Source organism: Lynx canadensis, chromosome E3 (assembly GCF_007474595.2).
Source record: "Lynx canadensis isolate LIC74 chromosome E3, mLynCan4.pri.v2, whole genome shotgun sequence".
NCBI lineage: Eukaryota > Metazoa > Chordata > Mammalia > Carnivora > Felidae > Lynx > Lynx canadensis.
In genome coordinates, this window is record NC_044318.1 from 34512182 (window position 1) to 34526880 (window position 14699).

A 14699-nucleotide genomic window follows, 5' to 3' on the forward strand; every position below is an offset into this window, starting at 1 on the left:
CAGGTAAACAGGAAGACCACTGATGAGCAACTCCCAGCCTGTAGTGGCCCAACACTCCTCACCTAGCTTTGGAATATGGACCTCCGAGAGAAGGCCAAGCTCAAGCCAGGTCAGCCCCCAGGTCCTACAGACCAGAAGCCAGAGACTCATGAAAAGCCTGTCCCTGGGTTTGGCTGCTAGCTGGCTACAAGCTTTGCCAAGCTTGTCTGGGAAGTGGGGAAAAAAGAGCTGATTCTACATCTGGATCACAACACTGCTAAGGAGAAGCAGCCTAGTGTCTCAGATAGTGGATGACATCTCAGATATATTTATGGCCTGGCTACTAGAGGCTCATGGAGACAGTGGAGAGGCCAGGAAATCATCTGCTAAATCAAAATTAAACATCATGGCTATCTACCATAGTTATCTAAGAAATATGTGATAAAATAATGTGTTTCAAAGTAGACTGAGTAATACAACTGTGTTGAAGTCATCATTTATCTGATTTACAATAAAAAATGGGGAGAAAAAAACCTTAGAGTAAAAGAATCTAATATTAAAAGGCACCACAAAACAAATCACATCTGATAATTATAGTACCATGTCAACAAAAGACAAACTCACCCAGCGTCCAGCATTTGAAAGCATAGCACTACAACACTGCATTGTAGTCCATGCTCATTACACAGGTATTCTAAACAGAATTTTAAACAGAAAGGAAACCCTTTAGTGATGGCAAAATAAGAAAGTGTAAACAGTACAAATACTGTATCTTCTCATTAAGTATTTTTAAATGCCTACAAACATCTCTATTTTGCCTGAATCGGCACTTATGTAAAACACATCGCTACCACCTCATCAGTCCCAGTTGGCAACTGAGGGCCTCTCAGATGACAAGGATCTAGATGTATTGACAGAGACTATCCGGTAGCAAGAGGTAGGTGGCGAATGCATTTCAAGGCAAGACACTGACAAGGACCAAGGACAAAGGCTCAGATCCCAGGTCCAGAGGGTTTATGGGAGTACCCATGGGTTCCACCTTAGGAGGTTCTGAAAATCAAATATATTCACTAAAATGTAGGCTCCACGAGGTCAGGGACTTTTCCCATTTTATTTACTGATATATGGCAAGCACCTAAGAGTTCCTGGCACACTGTTGGGCCTCAATAAATATGTGTGGAATGATAAAGTGAAAATAGAAAAAAAAGCATCTTATATGCTATAAAATGCCATCAAATACAGTGTATTAATAAAAGTTCATCTTTCAGATTTATTTAATTAGATCTTTATATAGAACTGAACACTTTTTAAAATACTTTCATGTTTATTCGGTAATCAATAGCAAAATATTAATTTCCTATTGGATGGGTGGATAGTTGTTACAGTACAAGGAATAATGGGGAAACTATACAAATGAGGGTATGCTGTTACAGAGACAAAGGGGGTAGAAATAAAGTAAAATAAACAAGGCTGCCTGAGAGATCCTAACTAGGGAGGGGAAGATCCAGCACCTGAGTGGCAGGGCAGAACGAGTGAGCACCAGAAGACTACCCTCTCAAACAGCACGTACCACAAACATAACTTAGAATGTCTGGAGCTATTAATGGTTCTGTGTGTGTTCCCACTGTTAAATCACCAGTTCCGGGAGGCTCACAGCTCATGTGCCTCATTCACCACTGTGCTCCCAGCACCAGACACAGTAGCTGTTCAATAAATACTTGTTTAATGGAAAAGAACAGAGGCAGAGTCTGAACTAACGATTTTGCAGGTCGATACAGCCCTCATCACAATGAGGTGTAACTTGCCAACATGGGACAAAACTTTGTCAGACTTGCTCGAGAGGCGTACATGACATCCCAATGAAGGAGAAAAACTTCAACCTGAAGTTCAGGATATAATTTCCCAAAAGACAGTAAAAAACAGTTGCACCACTTGGATAAGAGACGTGAGGAGCTGTGCTCTCTGGAAACTCAAAATAAATCAGGCATTGCCTTGCTTGTTTGACAACAAATGGAAAGAAAATGGGTCAAAGTGCCTTTCTGCACCCTATCACTCTACCACTCCCTCCTCAAAGCCCTTCAGTGAGGAAAGACGAATGCATCCTCCGATGGGATCTCCCTCCACTTGGCGATCCTGAAAGGTCCTACACCTTCCAGCACCTTCCTTTCATAAAAAAGGTGCATCCTTACTGTGCCAGGGTCTCCTGGCGATGCTGAGTTTTCTGATGCCGATTGAGGATGGACCTCTGGTTGAAGCTCCTCCCGCAGGCTGGACAGTGGTAGGGCTTCTCCCCAGTGTGGATCCTCTGGTGTCTGACCAATCGCTCCCCTTTACTGAACCGCTTCCCACACACCTGGCACCCATACGGCTTCTCCCCGGTGTGGGCTCGCCGGTGCACAGCCAGGTTTGCGTTCCTGCTGAAGCTCTTGCCGCACTCACAAGTGTAGGGCTTCTCCCCTGTGTGAGTTCTCCGATGCACCTGCAGATGCTGCCTCCGGCTAAAGCTTTTCCAGCAGTCACCACACTTGTAAGGCTTCTCCCCTGTGTGACTCCTCTGGTGGACCTCGAGGTGGTGCCTCTGACTGAACGTTTTCCAGCACTCACTGCACACATAGGGTCTCTTTCCCAGGTGGGTTCTCTGGTGCTTCATGAGGTACTCTCTCAAGGTGAACCCCTTCCCACACTCGACACACCCATAGGATTTCTCTTCTTCATGGGTTCGCTGGTGTCTGACAAGATTTGAGCTCCGACTGAAGCCTTTTCCACACTCGGGGCACTGAAAAGGCTTCCAAAAGGAGCTGTGGGTCTTGAGGTCATCGGGCAGGGGTATGACACCATGCTGAGGAGGAGGCGGCCCTGGCATGTTTCCCACAGAGCTACTGGGCTCCTGCTCACAGGTTCTTCCAAGCTCAGGGCTCTGGAGTGTGGCTTCCCCAAACCTCTCTGCCGTCACCCGAGCAAGCGCCCCCTTGAGGTCTGCCTGCTGGGTTTTAGACTCCTTTTCCTTGCTCCCAATGCCTACAGGACAAAGGAGATACAAGCTAATTCTGTAGCAGTTATGAAAGTAAAGTTCTATGTTAGAACTTGGCTTCTAAAGATGTCCCATTAACAGTTCTTTCTTTTTCCCTCTGACCAATAACCTCAACACAGTTTTCTTTCATGGACTCTAAAACCAGACTTCACTTTACCTTTTCCCACTTTGTTACTGACTGAATGTTTGTGTCTTCCCCAAATTCATAGGTTGAAAACCTAAGCTCCAACATGATGATATCAGGAGATGGGCTGTTCAGGAAGTTATAAGGTACAGTCATTAGGGTGGAGCCCCCATGATGGGATCAGTGTCCTTATAAAAAGAGGAAGGGAAACCAGAGCTCTTAGCACAGAAATCATGTGAGCATGATCCCTCATGATGGGAGAGGCAAAGACACAGGATAGATCCCTCAATCCCACAATCTCACTCTGTCTGCCATGTGAAGACAGTGAGGTGGCAGCCAGCTGCAAGCCAGGAGGAGGGCGCTCTCCAGACACTGAATCTACAGGAACCTTGATCTTGAACTTCTCAGCCTCCAGAACTCGGAGAAATAAATGTTTGTTGTTTTAAGCCACTGGCCTATAATATTCTATTGTAGCAACCTGAGCTAAAACTCTCCATATCTTTTTTACAGAATAGTCTGCCAAATCTTAATGTGCTCTCAGTTAATTTTCTAACTCAGACTTGTATTTCCTTCTAAATCTAACTCAATGATTTCCTTGAAGAAACATTCCCTGATTACTCTCTTAGCTATGTCTCTTCAGCACATTTATACTGAATTAGCACTTTGTTTATTGTGCACTTATTTATACACGACCTTGTTGAAAATGCCATTTTACATTCCTCAAGGTGTTCTCCCTGCCCTAGAGATTATAAACCTATTCCAGCTTATTCCATCCAGGTGGGCTACTTGAGAGTTCTCCATAGCCTCCATACACTTACTCAGCACACGGTCCCTGCCCCCGCTCCTCCCTCCACCTAACCAGATTTTATTAATCTGGGTCTCCTGGGAGACTGTCACAGGCTTACTAACTACTGGATGAATGAATGAATCCGATCTGTCACTGACTTCTACCAGACTGAAATGCGCGTGAATGCTGCTGAAATGCCTCAACCCTTCTAGAAGTTCTTTCTCTGATCCCTGTTTCACTCTCTCTAAATTAACAGAACAACTGTTTACAGAACAGGCGGAAGGGGAGGTGAACAAAAGGGAAGGCCCTAGGAAGCAAAAGAGCCAAGACAGAAAAAAAGAGAGGAGGGGTACCTGGCTCAGTCAATATAGCATGTGACTCTTGATCTCAGGGCTGTGAGCTCAAGCCCCACATTGGGTATAGAAATTACTTAAAAATAAAATCTTAAAAAAAAAAAAGGAGAGAGAAAGAGACAAAAATGACAAGCAGCACTTAGGCACAGAAAGGGTCCTTTCAGGTAAGGCCGTTAAAACACAAAAAGAAAAACATCACATGCCTAATCTAAACAAATATGAAGGACACAGCTGTCACCTCTGACAGATTCTTCTATAAACTTTCCATGAAAGTAAAGACGCACAAAACATAACTGTAGAATTCAAAGAATTTTCATAATGAACACAACTATATAAAAAGCATCCAGTTCAAGAAACTACCAGCATCCAGAAAGCCCTCTCCCAGCCCCTCCAGTGACTATATTCTGCCGCCCCCTGGCTAACATGCTATTCAAACTTTTATCAGCATAAAGTACTTTTACCTGGTCTTGAACTTTGTGTAGTGGATTCAAATATTGTTTCTGGATGCTTCCGCTCATTATTATCCTTGTAAGATTCACCCATATTATGGAATGTAGCTATAGTTACACTATGTTCTTTTTCATTGGTATGACACTGTCAGAATATACTGTAATCTATTTATGAACTTGACTGATATTCATTTGGGTAATTTCCAGTTTTCAGGTGTTACGAATAGTAAAACTAACACTAAATGCAATGCACGAGTCTTAGCTGGACCCTGGGGAGATGTGAGTATGTGCTAGGTATTATGTATCATAGAATTCTAGTTTCTCAGGCCTAATCCAAAACAGCTATCAATGCAGGAGCCACAAGTACATGGGAATAAATCACAGGAAGACCTGAAGGCTGAGACAGCCAGTAGACAGTATGCGTGGGAAATGGACCTTGGCCCACCCAGACTCCGCATAAATGCTTATGGAAGTGCTTGGGTCGTTTGAAACAGTGAGAACAGCACAAGAATACAACCAGAGTCTCTAGAACAGTCAGATGGCAGGGACGGGGGGCGGGGCAGGTATAAAAATCCTCTGGAATAAGAGGGCAGAATCATTCCAACACACAGCAGCATCACCAGCAGAGGGTCCCTGGGGGAATCAAGGCACTAGAATATTGGTATCCCCACCATCTTAGCTGTGTTGCAAGAGGTCCTGAACCGCATGGTTATGTCTGAAGGTTTCCACATCCTCTACCATCTACAGAAGTCTTGTATCTCAGGACACCTGGATGGCTTAGTCGATTAAGCGTCCAACTTCTGCTCTGGTCATGATCTCACAGTTCATAGGTTCAAGCCCCATGTCGGGCTCTGTACTGACAGCTCAGAGCCTGGAGCCTGCTTCGAATTCTGTGTCTCCCTTTCTCTCTGCCCCTCCTCTCTTTCTCTCTCTCTCTCTCTCTCTCTCTGTCAAAAACAAATAAACATTTTTTAATAATAGTTTTTAATAAAAAAAGAAGTCTTACATCTCTTTGTAACACGTGTTGGCATCCTTTGGCCACTCACATCACTGCCATGGTGTGACAACCCTGTCCTGGACCCAGGTCTCCTGAGCCCCTCCTCTAGGGCCCCTTACACTACTCCATAATGACCATTATTCCGTGCATTTGGACTCTTCATATGAACTGCTAAGATCGCAAAGGCAAGGGACTTTAACTCTTCATAGTGACTGGCAGAGTACTGGCCACAATACCAAATAAATATTTTTGGGTGAATAAATGAATGTTGACTGACTCATAAAGGAATAATATTTGTAGAGCTAATAAAAGTATCTAACACTATCATATTCACCAAATGCTAAGATTTATCATTTCACTTAATCCTCACGACGACATGAGAGCTCTGTGAATGTCCCCATTTTGCGACTGAAGAAACAGAAGCCCAGAAAGGTCACAGTAAGTGGTGGAGCCAGGACCGGTTCTCTCATGCACTAAAGGCAGTACAGTGATACTCTCATTTATCCCTCAACATACTTCAAGATGGAAAAATGACAGGTGGGCTGGAGTCAGGACAGATGAGCAGTCAGCACATACTCAAAAAGTTATGAAAAGAAAAGCAGAGGGAACAGAGGAAAGGGTTGTTCCCACTCACGTTTCTTTTCCTCTCCCTCTCCAACCTGCAGAGATACCACCACTCCAGCAGTCTCCAGCCCCTGCAGTGCCCTCCCCGGCTTCCCCGCCAGGGCCTCTCCCTGTACTTCGCCAGGCTCACTCTTCCTCCTTCTCTTGCTGCTCCTCCTCCTGTGAGCACTTTCCATGTGCATCATGGTCTCACCCTTCCAGCTCCAACCCCAGGTAAAACCTGGCCACCACCTGAGACAGACCCAGCCCAGGCTCTGCTTGCTCTGTGACAGGGCCCCACATCGAGCAGCTGGGCATTTTCTGTACACACGCCTGGTGCTCCGAAGGCTTCCCTACCATTAGTCCTGCCCCAGCACAAAGCTGCAAAGTTGGGAGCCAGTGCCTGAGGGACACTCAATAAATCCCTGCTGAGGGAACGAGACACAAGATCGTCTTTTGCTTTCAAGCCTGCGTGGGTACTCTTCAGTCAGAGACAGAATAGGTGCTCCAGGAATCCTAATGAGCAACCTGTCTCATCACAGCCAGTACAACTACCTTGTGTTTTCTTGCCCCCTCGTTGGTTCCTCTCCCGACAGGAAAGCACATGCCCGGCTCCTTAAACCCTGGGTCCACACTCTTTCCTTGGACCCATTTACTTGCCTTCTTTTGTTGGTAGCACCAGGTTCTGAAATCTGGGGCAAGGGCAAGAACTCCAACCTGCAACTTTCACAACTCCTCAGTTTCTTACCTTTGGGATGGAAACAGTCTTACCTGGAGGTGAGACCCCACAGTCCTGGGGTTCCACATATTCCCCAAAACAGTCTATCTGGGCTGGAGTCACATGTCTCCATTCCTCCTCAGGGAAGGCCAGAGTCATATCTTTAAATGGCCCCAACCCCTGAAACAACAGAAGAGTGTTAAGGATAAAGAAATAATCCCAAAGTAGGAAGAGTCTAAAAGCGGAAGCAAACACAGGGATAATACTCTAGGGAAGAACAGAGCAAGAGACAGAAGGAACCAGACCCCTAGATGGTCTTGGGAGCACAAGTCCCTACTTCTTGATAGTTTAATGACAGGGAAGTAATGGACTTGTCTGAGCTACTATATTTCCGAGTCTCTGCTGCAGACACCTAGGTTGTACCCTAACAACCACAACACCTAATTCCTGCTTTTCAATTGCCTCCACTCAATCCTCAAGCTTGATCAAGACCCAGAGCTATTTATCCCTTCATCTAAAACTGATCTTCCCTCAAAGGGAAGTAAATATTTGGGCAGGCCTTGTCTTAAGAACAATACTGTATTGGGGCGCCTGGGTGGCTCAGTCAGTTAAGCCTCCGACTTCAGCTCAGGTCATGATCTCACGGTCCGTGAGTTCGAGCCCCCCGTCGGGCTCTGGGCTAATGGCTCAGAGCCTGGAGCCTGCTTCCGATTCTGTGTCTCCCTCTCTCTCTGCCCCTCCCCCGTTCATGCTCTGTCTCTCTCTGTCTCAAAAATAAACGTTAAAAAAAAAAATTAAAAATAAAAGAACAATACTGTATTAAAATAAATTCAGTATTGGGCGCCTGGGTGGCTCAGTAAGTTAAGCAACTGACTTCAGTTCAGATCATGATCTCACAGTCGTGGGTTTGAGTCCCACATCAGGCTCTGAGCTGACAGTGTGAAGCCTGCTTCAGACTCTGTGTCTCCCTCTCTCTCTGTCCCTCCCCTGCTTGTGCACACACACATTCTCTGTCTCTCTCTAAAATAAACATTTAAAAAAATAGTAATAAAATAAAATAAATTCACTATCATCCACAACACCATGAAGAACTATTACGGCAAAAAAGAGGGTCTGGAAAAATTAAAACATGCTATCATCCTTCATCTCCTCCAAAACACATGCTAGGGAAACAGAAACAGGAAATGGTACAGGCATAAAACTTGCCCAAACAGTGCTTTAGCTAGACCAGATTTGAGTCATTATTTTTTTCTGGCAAATGACCCCTTTCCTTCTACCTTCCTTCTATAAGGACTCTTCACTTTAAAACTCACTGTCTCTGGGACACCTGGGTGGTTCAGTTGGTTAAGCATCCAACTCTTGATTGCAGCTCAGGTCGATCTCATGATTCATGTGTTTGAGCCCCACATCGAGCCCTGCGCTGGACTCCACACTGAATGCAGAATCCTGCTTGGGATTTTCAATCTCTCCCTCTCTCTCTGCCCCTTCCCTGCTCTCTCTCTCTCTCTCTCAAAATAAAAAACAAAACACTCACTGTCCCCTTCAAAAAGGTGCCACACTGGAAATCTCCCACCTCCCTGGTAACACTCAACACAGAGTAGACATGACAAGAGTGCCCCAACTGTGCTCATTACCCCCATATGTGGCAGGCAAAGAAGTCAAACAAGGCCAAATCTTGGTGTAGTCGGGGTAGAGGCCAGAGGGAACACTCTGCTCAGTGTTCCAGGGAGTCTCCAACCCTGAGTCAGCTACATTCCTGCTGACGCAGGAGGAGGAGAGGATCCCAAGGAAAAGCAGCAGCAAAAGTATCCATAAAGACGATCTACAAAGGGTATTGATTTCCTGATCGACCACCACTGCCTAGATCAAGCTTATGGGGTTTCTATCAATAATGTCTTCCTCCTCAGTAAAAAGTAATACAGAGTCAATTAAAAAAAAAAGTCACAGAGCAATAAAATCATCTGAATTGAGCCTCATGCCTGGGCCCTAAGGCATAAGGCTCAACTCAACAAATGAGGATGACAAAGTGGAGAAAACAAAGCTATCATATCCATCAGAACAAGAAAGGTACAATAATTCAACTTGTGGGCGGCGCTTTGTTGTGCAGGGAAACTTTGGGGAAGGCGAATCTCATTCAAAGCAACGTCAGAAAGGCAGAAGTACAGCTCACCTGGGGTCCAGCTGAAAGGAACCCAGCTGCCATCTCTTGGTCTCTGGTGTTCACTGGAGGGAGGCCAGAACCAGCCTGAAGAACTGGCAGAGCTAAGCAAAGGGGAAAAAAAGCATGAGAAAGATTAGTGCTGTCTTGTAGTTAGCTTGTTCAAAGGTGTCCACTGCCTGACACACAAAACCCTGGAACCTTAAGGAGACACCACACAGACCTACCCTCTTCTCAACTGGGCAGATGGTCTCGACCCAATGTACCCTGGCCCTTGAAGGCTATTCATTCTCTCTGGTCACACTCTGGGAATAACCCTCTTTGAGATTCAGTAACACAATGAAGTCATACATTACTTTTAGGGATATGGTTTGTCTGCCCACTTAAAAAATCCCCCTATATGTCACCTGCATATTTCCAGGAGGTTTCTAGAAGGGATGTGAGGGAAAGAAGAGAAGAAATAGTAAGAGAGCACAATCCCAGATATCCCCTGCAAAAATCAGAAAGTCAAGGTATAGAAAACAATTTCACTTCATCTGTTTCCTACTGAAGTCAAGGAAGTAATCAGGAAAACTCCTAATTACAGTTCACAGATAACTTATTTATCAATTGCTGGGCTTGTAAAGGAGGGTCACAAAGCGCAGTTTTCTGCATCCTTACTTCTTTACTGTTCGCATCTTACCCTGCTCCTGGAAGGCTTGTGTCCCAGCTCCAGGGTCTTGACTGAGTTGCTCCTCAGTGCCTTGGTCTAGGCCTTGAACTCCTTCCCCATGGGGCATCCCCCACTCAGGCTTGACCTCCACTGGCCCCAGGTGAACACCTGGTTCCCAAGGGCCTCTGCAAAGTGCTGTCTCCTCCCGTTCTCCCTGCACGAGGCATGGAACCTAAGAACAGTCCCCAACACCTATTAGAATGAGGCCTGGGTGAGGGAGTTGAATTAAAACCTAAAAAGAGAACAAAGAAAAGGACCATTCCAACTGCAAGAGGAGAACAAAGCCGGCTCAGCTCTTCCCCAGGACATCAGTGAAAAGGTGAAAAAGAGGTTAACCTCTCTTTATCAGGCTCCGAGCAACTGTTATGTGTCCCTGCCCTTTTACAAGGGTCCCTCCTGCCTGCCTCAATACTGACCAAATTCCACCAGGAATAATATCACAGAGAGACTAAACATTGTTTGGTTGACAACTTTAGCCCAAAATGCTCCCTACTAGGAAAAAAATCCCCCAATTATAAATGTTGAAAGTAAAAAATACAAAGCCTTGATTCAGCAGTGAATTAGCTAGTGAGAAAAACTTGCTTTAAAAACAGCGAGGAAAATCAGGACAACTCACACTGTGATACACTCCCAAAAACAGGCCCTTCTTGGTCTACTTTTAAGCTCCTGAATTGGGAATAAAAAAATAATTCTTAGGATTACAGAGAAAGTCACGAATAACTGCAGTAGGAAAAGGAAGAATAAACTGAAGAAAGATGATTACTTGCAAGCAAAACAGTAATGTTCAGTCCTACTCTCTTCTTTCCCAGCCAACAATAAGGTGACTATACCACAGAATGACAAACATGTGGCCAGAGTCCCAAGGAAGCATCTGAGATGCAGTTACTTGGTGTCACCAGAACACCACCACAGAACCACTAACGTGAGCCACTTGAGCCAACGCCCCAGATATCAAAACAGCACTGTTTAGACAATGCTTCTTAATAATAATATTCACCCAATTGGAATTCCCCACTTTCCACATGCATCTCTGCCCAAAGAGAAGGAGTCTATGAGGGATCTTCAAATTGGTCACGACTACCTTCTTTGGGCCTGGGGCTCACAAAGGAAATATGGCCAGGCCTTTGTCCTGATGACCAGAAAGGAAGCTAACAGCTCTTCTACAGGCCCTGCATCTTCCTTGGGAATGGCTTCTCATGCTGAAAACTCCACTGCCTTCCAAAAAGTACCTCAGGGAGTCTGGGAGCAGATGAAGGAGACTGTACACCTCATCTACTCCCACTGCTTCTTCAAACCTTTCAATTCTTTAAATGTCCCCTTCCCATACCGACAAAACAAGACCCAGATACCCCCTTCTCACCCACCGCCTTGGCCTCCAACGTTCTCTCTGTGAAGTCCTCCACCATGGCCACAAGAGCCTTGCCACTCTCCAAGCCATGCTCCCGAATCCAGGCATAGAACTCCCGTGGCAGGATGGTCAGGAACTGCTCCAGCACCAGCAGCTCCATGATCTGCTCCTTGGTATGCAGCTCAGGCCTCAGCCACTGGCGACAGAGTTCCTGGAGTTCCCTGAGGGCTTCCTGAGGACCAGCTGCCTCCTGGTAGCGGAACTGCCGAAACCTCAGACGAAAAGTCTCAGGACTAGGGTCCTCCCTTCCCCTGGCCCATGGCAACTCTTTCTCCAGCTTTACCACAGGAACACCCATCTGTTGCTGGGGGTCTTCTGCCATCCCTGGACGCTCCTTTAGCATCTTCACACTCCTCCCAGAAGACTGAGGGTCTATTGGGAAGACCAGACAAACAATAATGGCAGCATAAGTGAGACAAGGAAAGGTCAGTCCATCACAGTTCTTTGTCTACATCAATGGATATTCTGGAGAGCATAATTAGTTTCTGTGAAGCAGAACAAAAGACCAAACATATATCCTGAAAATCATGCCAATTCAATTCAGTTAAGTATTTGCTAACCACCTAGTATGTGAAGAAAAATGTAAAGAGTTTACTTTATACCCACAAACATTGTAGGATCTCATTAGGGAGATAACACTAAAATCAGAAAATATAAAATAGGTTATAATTAGATGAGTCACCAGGGCCTACTCTTCCAACACTGTAAGAATTAACACGCTCAACAAATATATGTGCCAGGCCTGCAGAAACTAGAAATATAATACAGAACAAGACAAACAAGGCACCTGCCCTTTGAAACTCATATACTAGTACAACAGACAGAAAAAAACAAATACAAGCAAATAAGTTAAAATTAAATGGAGATAACTTCTAGAAAGGAAATGTGTAGGGTGGTCTGTTAATGGGGGATGAATAACTTAAAGAAGGCTCTTCTGAAGAGATGACACTTAGGCTGAGACCCACTGATGAGTATGAGCCAGTCATTCAGAGATTTTTCCAGGCACCAGACTTGAGGTCAGAAATTACTCCACATGTCTGAGAATAAGGCGATGGGAGTGAAGCTTTGGCAAAGTTAAGTGAGGGACAAAGCCGCACGAGAAGAAGTGACAGAGGCAGGCAGAACCAGATTATCCAGGAAATGGGCCACACTAAGAATTATGGCTTAATCTTCTTATTTTAGCAGGGAGCTATATGTTTTTACATTGCCTGGCGTAAAAGGTCATTTTGCCTGGCGTATGTCAACAGAGAATAGGTTAGAGAAAAAAAGAAGGGAAGCAGCACTTAACAGTGGTCCAAGCAGGAGATGATCAAGATGGTGGCAAAGATGCAGAAAGAGTCGAGACATATTTTGGAGGTAAAACCAAAAGACTTACTGGTGGCTTGGATGTGACCATGTGTCACATGTTGAAAACAACAGAGTGACATATATATCATTATAATTAACGAAAAGACTTTTAACTTGTGTAGGCTTTACCATTTAGAAAGCCTCTGAACACACACATACAATTATGTATAGGGAGTATTACTCCCCTTACTTTTCAAAGACAACACTGAAGATGTAAGAGGTTAGACGGCTGGCCAAAGTCTGCCTCCCAAAAGATAAGGTACAGATGAGAAACACAGAAAGTCAAAATGAGAGAAAGGTTAACATAGGTTCAACTACTCATGAAAAAGGTTTGGGCGCCTGGGTGGCTCAGTCGGTGGAGCGTCTGACTTCAGCTCATGTCATGATCCCATGGTTCATGAACTGGAGCCCCTTTTTGGGCGCTGCTGTCAGCACAGAGCCTGCTTGGGATCCTCTGTCCCCTTCTCTCTCTGCCCCTCCCCCACTTAAGCTCTCTCTCAAAAATGAATAAAAATTTAAAAAAAGAAGAAGAAGAGGCTTATACCAGACTAGAGAATGAGTACTATTTAATTTCATGATGGGCTTGGGTTGGGGGTGAGGGGTATGTAGGCTGGGAGTCCAAAGTGGGGAAGGGGCTCCATTTTTAGAGGGAAAGACCACTCTTAATGCAACAGAGAATAAGCAACTGGCAGGAGGTTCGTCCGAAGCTTCTACTTAATATTCTATTGTGTGTTTGTGTACTTCTACATCCTTCCTAAACCTACTTTACGTTTTCAGTCGATTCATTTTTCATTTTGCTACATCTATTGAGATTTCTCTTTCACGACTTTCTAGCTACTGCATTTCTTCACACCCCTATCGCATTACCGCACTACAGCACAAATGTTAACCGACGTGTCCCCGACGACCAGACTCTCTAAAGGCAAGAAAGGTCTTCATTCATCTTTCATCCCTGGTACTTCACGAAGAGAAAGAAGGCTTGAAAAGAAGTCATTCTTTAAGTGAGTCTCCCACGTCTCGCTCTAAAATGACTACTTTCGATTTTCAGAGAGATCCGCGTCGGTTCAAGGTCTCGAGTTCGTGGACGCCCCCGCGCTGAGGTAACCTAGGCCCGGCGGGACCAACGTCGCTCCCACCTGAACCCCCGGGGCGCGCCCGCCGGGCCCCGGTGCCGCGGGAGGCAGCTCCGGGGAAACGCGCCGCCCGCTGTCAGCCCCGCCGCCTCCGCCAGCGCCTCCGCGACCCGCAGCCGCACCGAAAGCCGGCCCCCACACCCGCCGCATCCGCCGCCGGCCCGCCGCCCCGCGAAGCCCTGCGACGCCCCAGAACGGCTCTCACCCTCAGCCCCTCAGCCACGACGACCCGACCCGAGCCCTCAGAGACCGGATGTGGGCCGCGGACGCTGTCAGACAGGTGCGTGAGGAAAGAGCCCCTTCCGCTTCCTCTCTAGGGCTCTCGGAGGTCCGTGCGTCTCGGTGGTTGCTGGTCCACTGGGGCTGTGCCTGAACGCGCGCCCGGACTGACTCGTCCCTAGGAGGCTCGCAGCCGTCAGGCCTTTAGGAGCCTCCGTGCCATTGCACCTGCTTTTTCTCGGTGAGGAGGACCCTCCAGACATACTACCGGACACGAAGCCTCCGTCAAGGGGCTTTGTAGTCCCGTCGGTCACCACGTGCATATTCGCGTACTTTGTCGCAGGGGCAGAGGGAGACGGAGGGAAGCAGTGAATATTATAGGTTCGCAGAAGAGGGGCCTCGACCCGAGTAGTTGGGAGGAGGGAGTTGGCCAGAGGAGCCGGCACCTCAGCTCAGTTTTGAAGGGTGGACCAAAAAGTGAGGTGAGTGTCCCCAGCAGAGGAAGCACGACGAGCCCAGCGAGTGTGGAGGGATTGCCGGCATTCCCACACCATCTTAGCCACTAGTGCAGGTGGTTAAACCAGGTGTTTCGGAGAACATTTTAAAGGCAACGGGAAGCCGTGTAAAGGTTTAAAGGCGGGAAGGGACAGATTTTAGAAAGATGCTGCTGAGAACCCGTGG

At 46.3% G+C, this 14699-nt stretch overlaps 1 protein-coding gene across 3 annotated transcripts; it reads right to left on the bottom strand.

Annotated features, from left to right (window-relative positions):
• Nucleotides 1-1283: 1283 nt before the first annotated feature.
• Nucleotides 1284-14090, bottom strand: ZSCAN25 (zinc finger and SCAN domain containing 25). Of its 3 annotated transcripts, none has more exons than XM_030300389.1 (6): nt 14005-14090; nt 11276-11691; nt 9882-10083; nt 9212-9303; nt 7095-7221; nt 1284-2997 (listed from the first exon to the last, which is right to left on the bottom strand). In XM_030300389.1, exons 2-6 carry the CDS (start codon nt 11660-11662, stop codon nt 2165-2167), a joined length of 1641 nt encoding a protein of 546 aa, XP_030156249.1. In that variant the 5' UTR covers nt 11663-11691; nt 14005-14090; the 3' UTR covers nt 1284-2164. The 3 variants fall into 3 exon arrangements, with proteins under 3 accessions (XP_030156249.1, XP_030156250.1, XP_030156253.1); XM_030300390.1 differs by having other exon boundaries at nt 11276-11804; nt 14005-14048; XM_030300393.1 differs by lacking the exons at nt 9882-10083; nt 14005-14090 and having other exon boundaries at nt 11272-13824.
• Between the last annotated feature and the right edge of the window lie 609 nt (nt 14091-14699).